We start from the raw sequence: 14,101 nt of genomic DNA, 5'->3' as shown, positions 1-14,101 counted from the left end.
TATATTTTATATTTATTAAGTACAAAATAACATTGCATTGAGTTTTCATTGTTTTCTAAAGCAGTCAGTTTACTACAAATTTCCACACGTAGTTTTAGTGAACTATAATCAGAGTCAGTGGGAATAAACAGTCCGGCATCTAGTGACAGATATGTTTTCATAAACTTGTAGTTAACCTTGGGAATACTGTACACCTCTATCTCACAACTGTCATCCATCATAATCCTTTTTTGTTAGATCTTCACATTTAAAGTTTATTTACAGGAACCAACACAGTTGACAAAGATACATGTTGTGTCTATTCCCACTCAATTAGGACTAAAAATATAAATGTAGAGGTACATGGGGGGAAAAAAACTGTTCAATGGAAAGACAAAAGTGATGTAATTCAGTAGAAACTGCCAGAGGACAATTTGGGTAGACTATGAGGACTGCATCAAAGTTATGATTGCGTCATTGCTGTTCATCAAGTGTTTGATCACAAGAGGGCGCCCTATTCCATAAGTCGTCCCCTTACATGCAGAAAGGAGCTACAGGGGAAGTGAAAAAAAAAAGCTAATCACTGCTCTTGTATAAAGATAAAACACAGTGTTTTTCTTCCATTTTACAGCACTGATTGCCATTTGAGATCATCATTGAAGCTACCTCCATTCAAAACCCCTTTTTTCCATTACAGCTGAGTTTGGGGAAAGCTCCTTTTTTGAAGTATTCATACAAAGTTGACTTGATTTTCATAAAACTGAAAAAATGAGAACTGAAGGCGAAGGCAGACAATGGACAAATCAAAGAAGCCTGTTGGTTGACAAAACAATGGGATGTATTCAATTGACACCTGCAGGGTAGAGTAAAAATGTCCTGAGACACATTTTTGACTGACTTACACACACTACATACATTTTTAATGCATTTAAAAGATGCTCAGAATCATATATGTGTGGGTTTATGTGTTGTCAAGTATTATGGGTCATTAAAGGACCAGTGTGTAGGATTTAGTGGCAGTGTAGTTGCAGCTGCCTTTCCTAGCACGAGGGAGAAACTACGATGGCCGCAAAATGTGTGAAAACATAAACGGACGACACCTTCAAATGCTGCTGTAGATGCAGCAGGGGTACTGGAGATATTTAGCATTACACTTCCATAAAGTGTGGGGACTAAGATTGGACTTTTATACTGTAGTACGTATCAAGCTCCAAAAACACTAGTTCCACAATTCCCATAATGCAACTCTTTCATTAGATCCAACTGCCTCTGAAACACCTACTTCTTTCCAACTTCTCTTTTAATTTATTATTTTTTCAAACTTCATAAAGTTCCTTCAGAGCCACAGAGGACATAATACGACTGTTTTCACACACTGAGTAATAAAAGAGCAAAACTGAACTTCAAGCGTAAAATTACTGGAGTGCCTCGTTAATTCAAATAAACTCATAAAAGTCTTACAGGAAGCCTAACCTAAACTAAAAGTTTTCTGTGCAAGCACAACTTGTCTACTACTGTTATGCAAAAGTTGTGCAAAGGACTTAATTGACCAAATCTGGTACATAATCATATGCTATAATGTTGTTGTTGACATTTATTATCTATACTATAGTACCAGTATAACTCCTAATACTTGGAAAACAATTTCACATTTCACACAGTATGACCTAGCTATAATCATATCATCTTATCATATGATATATAATAATATAAATATATATATAAATATATAACACAAATAGACAATTATAATTGTGAAAGATAGATTAATACAGTAATAAACACTAATAAAGCATTTATTACTTATTTAATCCTACTTTAAAAGTAATAAGCCATTGACAGTATTATAGCACCGACAGTAATGTAAAACCAGCAAACACATTGTTGCATATTTGAATTATCATCTTTATTTGTTTTATTATATACTTTGTGTTTTTACATAAAGAGACATATTTCTTTTACACATATAGATTATATGGTTAATTTGTATCTGTATATATGTACACCTTAAATAAATCTTACATCAACACCAAGAAAATAAACATTTACAGTGCAAGAATGTTCATTAGTGATTAACTCTCACGGTTCGCTTACCCTGGTAAACCACAACCGATGCCAAGCTCACATGCTAAACCGGTTTTGCCTTTGGATTTTTTTCTTTTTGTTTTTCCTCTCTCCATTCATGCTCGCACACAAAAACACAATGAGAGCTGTGGAGAAAGAAAGAAGAAATGGTTGTCCTGACAAGAGGGGTTTGGGGAATGGAAGTGCACGGGTACAGTGCGACTGTAGTGGTAGAAGGTCAACCAAACTCAGGCAAAGACCTCTTGACCTGTAGGAATTTTGGGAAATGCTTTCTTACCGCGAGTTAGACAAAAACATCAATACCACTCTCTCCAAAACTGGAAAATAAAATCTCTACTTCCTGTTTTTACACTCGTACTGTTTTTGTACAGATTTAACGTACGCGGCTTTAGAGGTGTTGGTAGGTGAATTTGGTTACCTTTGGATAAAGCCAGACTAGCTAGTGTCACGTTTTTGTGCTAAGCTAAGCTAACTAGCGTTGTATTTACTGCACTGACACGAAAGTGGCGTCCATCTTCTCACATATAACTCGGCAAGAAGGCAAAAAATTGCATTTTCCAAAATGTCAAACTATTCTTTGAAAGAGAGGGGCGAGTAGAAACTAGAGGTGAGGTGTGATCACAAGAGAGAGTGGGTGCTCGGAGGGAAGAGAGGCCTTAAACTGACTCTTTGAATCTGGGTTGTAGAAATGCTCAAGGAAATATACTGCACGAGAGCAGACCACACATAACAGTTTAACATATGAGTTGGGTTGATGCAGGGATCATGGTTTTCTTTTTCCTGCGCATTTGTGGCCTTTGCCAAATGCCAAAGAAAACATGGTGTTCTAGTCCTGCTGTTGTTGAATTTGTCGGAGCAATATGGTATTTAAAGCCCTCGTTTTCGTAGCAGAACAGGCTTGTTTACAGTGTAATGTATGCTAATGAGATGTTGAGTAGTCTAAAAATAAATGCTCATGTTGTTTTTTGCTCAGTAATACTATGACACTAAAGGGCCACCATAATTGTCCTTTTCCATCCACTATTACAAAAAGAAAATAAATAAAAGTGAATAAAATACATGTGTGAACCATTTGGTTCTTGCAAAGGAACCCCCCCAAAAAAATCAAAAAAAACAGGTGTTCATATTTACAAAGTAAAACCAATGAGTTCTTGGTGTTTCTCTCTGAATGGATGCATAAAAGTGAACATATATAGTTGGTCTAAGCTCAGCTGTACAGTCAGTGGGTAACCAGCCCAAATTCCTCGCATGCATTTTTCCTCACACATTCAGATAATCTATTTACTATTTTTACAGTGAATTCCTACTAAGCTGCTGTACAGAGGCTGTGCTGAGGTAAAGCAGGTGTTTCTGGCCAGCTCTAACAGGAAGGGGTTTGCGGAAAGAGGAAAGGTGTACCACTTTTTCCTCGGTGGGTTTTCGGAGCACGTCGGACAGGAGGGACAACGGGAGACAGACGCATGGCGGGGGGAAGGGGAGGTATGCAATTCTCAACGACGACACACACGGTATATTGCTGTTAAATCTGTGATTTCCACATTCTATGTAGCCTAAAGAGAGATTGTGATTATGATTTCTATTTCCAGTACAAAACACAGATTGGTGTATTCTTTTTTTGCAGTTAGTTGCAAAATACTGGTAGTATAACCTCTAGTCATAGATAAATATAAGGAATGGTCATTGTGTGATGACTTCAAATGCAGATTGCACACATGCACACAAAAGCACCTTTGATTAGAAAAGAAATTGCACAAGTTTGATAGATATCATTGACCATACATGTTGACATTTTCTACATAGAGACTGACTAGTGGTTTGCATTAAGAAGTTATGAAACATGTTTGAAAAAGTATACATTTTGGTATACAACTTCTTAAATGTTGATTGGTATTATTCACCTCCGAGTGTCTATTTGTACATGCAGTTGACTCCTTAAAACTACTACCCCAGGAGCTTGACTAGCCGGTGATTTGAGCCCAGTTCTACTGTGAACAAAGCACTACACATTGACTAATCTAATTCAACCATGACACTTAAACACTGTTCTTTTCAAAATGTATTATTTTGACATAGTACCCATGCCTTTTTTTCCAACCAGTGAAAGATATTGAAGGCTAGCATATATTGTGAGAGGCTAAACTTCAGGTAGGCTTATTTTTTCTTTCCTTTGTCAGTCGGTGCGTGTGAAGCATGAAAAGTTCTGTACAATCATAACATGGTGTTCAGTGGCAAAAAGGAAAAGATTGTTAAGATGACTCTACATGAACTAATACTGCTACAGTACATCTAATGCTACTTTCTATATATTTCATGAATCCCAAAAAAAAAAGAAAAAAAAAAGAAGAATCCTCGGTGGTGAAAAATGACATCCGGCAGGGAAGAGGGGAAGCTTAAACTTGTCATTCAGACTGAGCACATGATGAATCTGCAAATAAGAAATAACAAAGAAGAAGTTCGCCTGCCCAGCAAGAGTGTTTCATCCCTTGTTGCTCAGGTGCAAAGCTCACAGGAGAGTCTTTTTTCGCTCAATACCATCGGACAGAAAACACGTTCGGCACGGAATCTTCATCCACACAGTCTGCCATTTCCTCATCCACAAACTCACTCTTGGTGACAGCGTCTTAGTCTGTTAAACTAGTGTGTGTGTGTGTGTGTGTGTGTGTGTGCGTGTGTTCAAATATGCTCACAATTTCAGCTCAGCCACTGCATTTATTATTGAGAGTTTTATACAGTGCGTCCCCCAAAGTTAGTTCACAGGAGGACATTCTCCTCAACCTACCAGGTGGAGTCTTGATTCCAGCTTATCTAGTGACACTAATGGCATGCATAATGCTTCTATATTTGGCTGGTGCACCCATAACCCCCCTCACCTGCCAATTAATAATAATAATAATAATAATAATAATAATAATAATAAATAAAAATCCACTCAGGTTAGGCCTATGCTAAACCAGCCAAGCCAAAGTCTTGTGCCCTTGTTGGTTCAACCCCTCCCCGCCACCACCTGCTTACTGAAAATATAGGTCGATTCCATATTTTTTATATTATTCTCTTCTCCAGTCCTCGTTATTCTTCTTTTAGTCCTGGGGTAAAGGATCACAAGGGTCAAGTGAGAGCGATGGCGGACGAAGAAGGATGGTTGTGTTGGTGGTGGTAGTGACGAAGGAGAGGAAGTAGGTCCACGGAGGTCCCTCAGATGGACACCGGACACTGGATGACCCTGTCCTCCAGCATGACGCTGACCACCAGGAAGACCAAATACAGCATGAACATGATGGAGCCGAGCAGCTTGCTCATGCGCCACTTGCAGGCGGCGATGGAGATGATGACGAAGAGGAGCATGAGGAAGAGGAGCACGATGGCACAGAAGAGGCCGTTGGAGCTGACTGGCACCGGTTGCAGGCCGTTGAAAAAGGACCACATGAGCCAGGGGAACGGCAGTCTGCAAATACACAAACACATGTTACATGCTGCACCCTTTCACAAATGCACCTGAAAGACAATTAAAAAGAAAGTGTAAAAGCAGGTTTGTAAGGCGAGTCAAGGCATTTTTGAGACATTTTTTCCTGTTGATATCATTTGACGCATACTCAGCAGAGCATAATGTAATGTATACATAGATAAAATTAAAGAGCAACTTGGCTGCAGCTGAAAATCTAGTTTTTGCTGACCCAAAGTTTCATTTCTCACCTTGCTTTATAATTGTGCGGTAAGGGGTTACGGCAGAGCTTCAGAGCCTGCACACGTAGCCAACAAATCTATGCTGTTGTTATATGACGGTAAGCGAAAGAACACAGCTACTGTGGGATATATAATGAATATATATATATATATATTACACAATACGGCCTGATTAGGTGGGTGCGTTCAGCTATCATCTGACATATAAAGCGAGGTGTAAAGGTGTGGTTCTCCAGGGTGTGTAGTACACTGTGACATCACTGCTGGGTGTTGTTATACAGTGGCAGCGCTCCAGTAAATAACCATATGCTCCCAATCTAAGTCCGACACTGACAAAAGCACTTGCCTTCTCCCGCCTTCTGTGCTTTTATATGTTAGCAACTAACTGCCAGCACTCCAAACAGAGGCATTACAGCCTTGAACAGTGTTTAAACTCACCGTTTTGCAACAGACTGAATCTTGTTTTCCCCTCAGGGCTTACTGTAGATGTATGCGCTGCACTGCTGAGACTGTTCAGTACTACCGTATGGCAAAGGATATCAAAGAGACCTCTTCAGGGCTTCGAGTCTCACTAGATAACAGGCAGTCAACTCAGTGCTTGTTAGCCTGTTAGCCAGTGGATACTATCCCTGGGTGTCTGCCTGCGGTGAGCCTCGCTGCTGCAGTTTGGTTGATAGTTCATTCTAATTCAAATACCTTCATCATCTTCAGATCATTTCTTATTTCTACTACTGTCATGATACAGCAAACATAGAAGTTAAGTCAAACACTTCTTGATTTCATATGTTATCAGCTTTATGTTGCACACAACTTATTATTTTGGGGGGATAATGAAGCATAAATGGCTTTACTTCCATTAGATACCTTGATATAAATGTAAGACGTCTCAGGATTTACAGTATTACTAGATGAGTTCTTACACTGTTAACCTACAACCATTTTGCCTGCTCGAGTGACGCTCGACATGTTCTCAGAATAGATGTAGTATTTCTCTGTCTCAGTTTCCAAGTATGAATAAATACAGAATACAAAACAGCAAGACCCTGCACAGGCTCAAATCAGACTCAGATGGCGTACCCAACAGTAATGTCGAAGATGTTGGAGCCCACGGAGCTGGATACAGCCATATCACCCAGCCCTTTGCGTGCCACAATAACACTGGTGATGAGGTCAGGGATGGAGGTTCCAGCTGCTAATATAGTCAGACCCATAATCTCCTCTGTAATCCCAATGGTCTCTCCAACCTGCAAAAAAGAAAAAATCGAAAACTAAGCTCAGGGGTAAATAAAACCTAATCTTTTGTTCCAGCTATTTTTAATTTCCTCGTGATACTCTGGAAGCGATGGAGCTGACAAAACTCTAGCTCTGACAGTCTCTTTGTTTTGAATAAGACAGCTGTAATAATTTATGAGTGGGAGGATTATAGAATATGGTTTCATTTTAAATGTCAAAAATGGCGAATAGAAAGAAAAGACGAGTGCAACTTGCCTTTGTTTTTTGACAGGGATTATACTTACGTTAGGATTTTATAAAGTTCTGTGACTGCTGTCGTGATCACATAACACCCAATTATTTTTTTTACAATCTCATGTCCTGGGGAGTCTTTGAGAACTGTGTACCTGGTGAGCCCACCACACCATCAGGTAGGAGAAGCATGCTATCCAACAGATGGAACCCAGGAAGGTGACGGGGAAGAACTTCTGTGATGCCTGAAAGACAAAGAAAAAGAGAGCAAATAGTGAATTTACTGAATAAGGACTCCACACTTCAGGGTTTGAGTTATAATCAGAGCTTTGTGTGGTTCTAACTAACATTGGGGGGGATAGAATAATAGCCTAATGGGTGTGCTTTCCACGAGAGAGCAGCAAAAACCAGGAACAGGTCGTCGATACTGCAACAAAGGTTCGATATATGCCAACCGAGACCCATCAAAGGATGCAATTCTGCCCTTTTTGGTATCACATGAAAGATGGGCTGTGTAATGTTGTGCACCACTAATGGGAGGATATCCAATACAAAGCAAGCAGTCAATACAGATTCCAATACAGTAGTAGTTAGCGTTATGTTAAATGACATAATACTCGTTACACTGAAAAATGCATTGTCTGTTCTATTTAAAATCTTTAAAAAAAGATCCCACTGGCTCCCACGTAACTCGAACCCTGTCACACTTTGATGATGTTCTTGTTTCAGACTGCCTCACACACCGGTTTCCTGACGTCAGGCAGCGTTATCCACAGGGGCAGGACAATAGGTATGATTAAGAGGTAGGTGAGGCGCTTGCGGTTGGACTCAGGCCAGGACAGGCTCAGAGGCTGGTCCTCCTCCTCCTCATCCTCAGCCTGAGAGGAGACACCAAAGAATAGAAAGGAGATTGAAGTTACAAAACAGTCATGAGAACGGGCTTAAACATGCAGTGTGTTTACTGTTTATTTCTGGTCTTGTGCTTTCACATAAGGGTGTCATGTTTGGGTGCCCACATAACATATAGTGTAATCACTTGGTGTTTAATGTACCATCTGGGAGTAAATATCAGATAAATATGAAGCAAACAGCACATTGAGTTGAGTCATGCTTTTCTACATTTTCCTAAAGGGATGAGGGGGAAAAACTCATTACAATCCAAGTGTCTCCTTTAGCTTGATAACTTGTCTCATTGGGATACACCTCTCCATAGCAACTATCCAGAGAGGCAGGCAGCACTCTTGCAACACAAGCACTTCAAGAGAGGAAAGTGTCTGCAGAAATTGATGGCAGGACCTGGATGTGCACGTGCCTTTACTCTATGGTGACCTTAAGACAGAGGAGTCTGATGACTGTGATTTGGGAGATTGCACCGAGCCTGAAGGGCTCTGCCTCTCCAGTCATCAGGGGCTCATCACTGCTGACTGCTGACGCTGGCTGCACCGGCAGACCCTGAGGGTCTGATTGGACCTGCCACTGGAATGCCAAGTGAGCCAAAGACTGTCACCTCTCTGCAAATCAGCATCAAATAAGCTGTCACTGCCTGAAGATGACACATTCTAAAGGCACCAGTGCATTGGCCGACTAAATGATTTTTTCATCTAGAGCATTAACCTTACCTGTTCAGCTTTTCTGCTTACTTTTGCAAAAGCACTCTCAATTAAACATTTTGGTACGTAAACTTTAATGATACAACAACAAAGCCTCCTGAGAGTGGAAAGACGTCTTGGGTCCCTTTGTATCCAATTATACAGGATGCTACGGAGCCGTGGGGACCTGCAGACAACAGGTCCACACATGCAGATACAAGCAGAACACACTGATGACCTGAAGTTTTCTCTCTTGCCCTTTCAAGAGTGACGTTAACCAAGGTGTAAAATTAAAATAAAACAGGCAGCAAAAGAGTTAGAAGAAATAGACTGGGAAGACAAAACATTCAGCAGGGCAGATGTTGATAGCAGATGTTGCTCAGTAAATAACAATCTCACCTCAAGAAAATAATTTAAGTCTTAACAACTTCAATCACATCAACAAAGCATGCCCAGAGAGTGAAGCATACATATTTAAAGCTGGCTACTGCACAAATCATGAATCATATGGAGCTTATCCTGCTGTGACAGCTACTGCTTTTGAGTATTGCCTGGTAACCTTGGTAATCAGAGCTGCTAAACAAAAGGCAGCGTTTGCATCACTTATGCTCAGCATTCTGATTTCTCCTCCCCTCCACATCCAGATGGCTGCATTGTTGTTTGTTAAAAGGCCTAAAACCAAAAACCTGAGGCTTTAGGAAGATCAATTCTGACCATAGATATCAAGATATGGGAGGTTTTCATTAGTGTTATTATGTATTGACTGTTGTTTTTTAACAGCTTCTTCTCATGTTCGAGAAGGAATAGTTGCATTATACTGCACTGCAGTTTGCCCTGCGGCTCTTCAATGTATAGGTTGACTGCATTCAGGTGACTATTTCTGTCTGATACTGCACACTATGAGTCTATTTATGATTTGCTTCACTTTCTTTCTCTGCTAAAGTACCCCATAGAGCTGGTGCTCCCTTCTCTGAGTTGGTCTCCAAATGCCAGCCCCTTGGGGGCCTTTCCTGCCCTATGGTGCCTCAGTTGGCAACACGGCCAACTCCGAGCTTAAAGGCACTGACTTTTACCAGGCACCACAGAGCTGCAAGGGGAGGCGTGACATTTGCTATTTTTTTTCTTCCCGGAGGGAAGCCTGTGCGCTGGCACCTGGTGTGTGTGTGTGAGGCAACTTCTACACTTTTTGTGTGTTCAAACACTTATTGTAAGCATAGCTGCAATAAGGCTGCATCATTTACATGACTTCATTGATCCTAATTTTAGTATCATGGAATGAGTGCAGTCTTCTATCAAAATTACTTTTATCTTTTTGGGAACGTGCCTAATATCCTTTCTCAATATAGAAAGCAGTGCTCAGTGACACACATACTTACAAGTTAGATCTTTCTACGTGTTTAAGGGGAAGAAAAATGATTTAATCTAGTGGTGTAGCTGCAGATTGCACCTCCCTCGCTTCACCCTCCCCTTCCAAGTGTGGATGAGAATCTACGCTGGCCACGAAATGCGCAAAAAAGGTATTTTCTAGTGCTTGTGTTCTGTTTGTCCATTCTGGGCTACAGTAGAAACATGGTGGTTCAACATGGTGGACTCCAAGGAAAGTGACCTGTGGCGTCTGTAGATAAAAACTGCTCATTCTAAGGTAACAAAAACACAACAATTCTTATTTTCAGGTGATTATACACTAATGAAAACATACCCTGTATCATATTCCATTTCTACTAAATGTTACACACTGAACCTTTACATTTCTACATCTCCAGCATGTCATTTATTTTAATACTTTTCTTTAGAAACTACATTCATTTCTTTTAATAGTTTGACGATTGAATGAATTGAAGTGTCACATTAAAAGTGTCACACAGAGGATTCATCTTTTTGATGCATAACTCGTCACTATAACAGCTGCCATGGCGTGAATATTGGCATCTGCTATTTGATTGTGTTTTTTTTATTTTTTTTTTACGCAGAGGCTCCATCTGGATATGAAATTCTTTGTTCTCATACTATTTAGCAAAAAGAAAAGCAAACAGATATTCAAATCTGATGTCACTTCTGTCCTGAAACCCATGATACACACAGGGTTTTATTTCAAATCGTTTTAGTTGTGATACAGGAAGTAGGATGAGTCATAAATTCCTGTCGGTTATGATGTTCTTTAGTTTCTCAGTATGTTATCTAAAGAAGTGATTACAGGAGCTTTAAGCACTTATACATATTCCAAATGTGTGCTGAGAGTAGAAAATCCTGAATATATTTCTTACTTATTTCTTAAATTTGCTGTGAGTCATACCCTGAATGTGCCCATCCTTCATCTTTGCAAGAAGCATTTTAAACTTGACTGTACACTACACTTATACACTGTACAATATTGTTTTTATGAAAAATAAATACTTTAATTTCTGCTGTTTGGGAAAATATTGCAGTATTTGATTATTTCTGTCAGCACAGCTCTCAAAGGTTTTAAAAAAAAAATAAAGGGAGCCAGGAAATTGTGCTGTAAGTCTGCTGCACATTTTAATTTGACCTTAACTATCTCCTTATTCCCCACTCCTGGTTACAAGGGCATCTGGGAGGAACTGAACAATTAGTATGACGGGGCCTCTGGCGTCATATGAAGGTGTGAGCCGTTTCCAGCTACTTCCTAGCTGACACAGACAGGTGCACTATGGGACAGACCTCTGAAAATAGCAGCATGTGAGATATGCCAATAACAGTCCAGCTCTTTTAAATTCTACAATCACTACCTGAAAAAGGATCTTCCATATTCCATCTATCGGATTTTCTGCCTTCACCTCAAAAAGTTAAGGTCTGAGGTGAGTCTAAAAATTGCCTCGAGCTGGCTGCATTGCCTCTATTTTTTTTTTTTAGACGCAAATATTTTCGGCTTCAGGACAGTGATGACAGTTTCATCAGTAAAGACTATTATTAACCCAAGAGTGAGAGATCAGAAAACAACTTGGTGCAGTGGAATAGATCAATACACACATGGCCATGTTGCGAATCAGGGCTCATCTTTAGCAGTTTCTGTGCAGTCTATTCTGAGAACCTCCTATATGCTCCACACTAGTTTGTATTTATAGACTGTATCTAACCGAAGAGGCACGCTTGATGCTAAAGTGCTACAGTGTGTATTTTAGGTGCAGAAAGATCCTATGTTTTAAGATTCATTCAGTTCCTACAATTCAGTACACTACAGCCGTGTTATTTAAAGACTGGTGTTTGATTCAAAGGCTGATACGTGCAAAATTAAAATCCCTATTGTTTTGCAGAGACCTTTGTATGCAAAGCTACTGGTCATATGACAGTTTATCTACAAAGCCCTTTACAAATCCTTGCAATACAAGATCAGTTTGAAAAAAAAAGATTAATATAGTGGGTTAGTAGCTTGAATCAAGGTAAACTGCATCAGATTAACCCAGAGAATAGCCTATGAAATTAGTTTTAGGCCTTGAGAAGAAAATAGGAAAATGTAGGTGTGTAGAACTTGGATATGAAAACAATTATATAAGAGATAGAGAAATAATTTTGAACTAAGGAAATAGGTTTTTGATACTGCTGGCTAGCATTTATCCTGCTAAAGCCTTTAAATGTATTTTCACACTTAAGTTAGCTCTTTGTATAGCAGTATGCATGGTCAGTGGCGGAGCCCGCCATTCTCGCGCTGGATTCAAATGATGTGCACGGCAGACTTAATGAATGCACAAACTGGAAAAAATTCATAATATCGGATTTGTGATGCAATGAGAAAGAGAACAGCCAGTGCAGTGTCAATTCCAACAGAACTCTGGGACTGTATCATTAAGATGTTCTTGCCATTAACACCATTAACCACAAGAGTCACCAGATCAACCAAAACTTATATCTTTAGGATTATAACATGAAAAACCTGAGTGATCAATGTGTATTTTACAGTATAATTTTTTGCAGCTTGTATTAAATTATTTGCTCACTGTCATACAATATCTGAATCAAAATATTTCAGCCCCCAAGACCAAGTTGAAAATACAATGGTAGCAGGATTAAGTTTGTCTTGGGGTTACTCTTGGTCGTGGCAATGTACCAAGTGAGAATCCAGCAGGATGACAGACACACCCGTCTCCTCTGCCTGCTTCCCCTCTAAGTGTGCGACTTTGAATTGCTGCCCACCTGCCCCAGGACCGTCTGCTGGCCTGGCGGGTTGCTGCGTCCCACAGCCATCGCTCACGCCAGCACAACTGCTGCTGCAGGTGCCATTCTCTGCGCCTGGCAGTACGTCAAAGGACTGAGTGTGTGCGTGCTCGTGTGTTGAGGCACGTGTGCCAGTGTGTTCATTTCGAGCACCCAGCGGCGGGGAGCAGCAGGTGAGTGAGGAGTGTGATTACAGAACTCAGTGGGATGAGGCGGGTCTTTGGCAGGTCTGGCTGAAGATGGAGGAACTCGCCCGAGTGCATGCTGGGAAATTATCAGCAGTAGTGACCTGTGCCATAGTCGGTGCAACCTTTGCATCAATCACACTCAAGGTGGAACACAGACACAGATGAGAGGCATAAAATATTCATAAATGTCTCTCCAACTTTGATATCTGTCTCTTTGTCGCCTTTTCATAACACAACCCAGTTAGCTGGCGTTGAAATTAGTATAAACTGTTCTTTTTGTGTACGCGTGCACACTGTGCATTTCTTACCGTTTCCCCCTCTTGCCCTGCCGTTCCATTCATGGGTGGTGTCACTTCCACTTCCACGCTGGAGCTGTTAGGAAGGTTCTTATCTGTGAGAAGTTTGAAGAATAATTAAAGTGAAAAGGCTTTTAGAGGAACAAAAGCTGTCATTATAGACATGGGAGTGTTGGTTGTTATGACGTGGAGAGAGGTGGGAGACAACACCTCAGCAAGTAGTTCACTCCTTCAACCCTATGGACACATACTGTTATGATATGGCATTTTGCAGTTTGTCTGTACTTTTACTTAAGTAAATTTGGACAATTTAGTTACATAATCTATTTGAATACCTTCAGGTCAATATAAAATCTGTTCCATTAAAATTTCCAGTTTGTATTAAGTTGACAAACAGTTCAGTCATGACACTGAAGTAAATCTAAATAAGAATCACAGACTCATTTGGAGACTTTAATATTGAATGTGATGATCAAAAAGTGCTGTTCATTTAAGTATCTCTGTGTGTATGAATAAGTATTTGCATGTCTTAGGCTGTGTTCATCATCCATCACTCTTATCATATCCTGGTGGCTGATATGACTCCATTTCATTTGAGGCCAGACTTACTTAACAGCACTTATTAAAATACAAAGAGCCGAAAGCCATG

General features: G+C 40.1%; 1 protein-coding gene across 8 annotated transcripts in view; it reads right to left on the bottom strand.

Annotated features, from left to right (window-relative positions):
* Positions 1-1,860: 1,860 nt before the first annotated feature.
* LOC127379245 (sodium/potassium/calcium exchanger 2-like) overlaps positions 1,861-14,101 on the bottom strand; it is a 45,214-nt gene continuing 32,973 nt past the window's right edge. For all 8 annotated transcript variants that reach the window (XM_051428612.1, XM_051428610.1, XM_051428613.1 and 5 more), the window contains 5 exons: positions 13,465-13,547; positions 7,953-8,087; positions 7,365-7,454; positions 6,823-6,989; positions 1,861-5,506 (listed from right to left, as the gene is read on the bottom strand). In XM_051428612.1, coding sequence (XP_051284572.1) covers positions 5,257-5,506; positions 6,823-6,989; positions 7,365-7,454; positions 7,953-8,087; positions 13,465-13,547 — 725 coding nt within the window. In that variant the 3' untranslated portion in view covers positions 1,861-5,256. The remainder of the gene's footprint in view (positions 5,507-6,822; positions 6,990-7,364; positions 7,455-7,952; positions 8,088-13,464; positions 13,548-14,101) is intronic.

Source organism: Dicentrarchus labrax, unplaced genomic scaffold, assembly GCF_905237075.1.
Source record: "Dicentrarchus labrax unplaced genomic scaffold, dlabrax2021, whole genome shotgun sequence".
Classification (NCBI taxonomy): domain Eukaryota; kingdom Metazoa; phylum Chordata; class Actinopteri; family Moronidae; genus Dicentrarchus; species Dicentrarchus labrax.
Note: the sequence above shows the minus strand (reverse complement) of the source record. Positions and strands in the feature narration are given on the sequence as shown.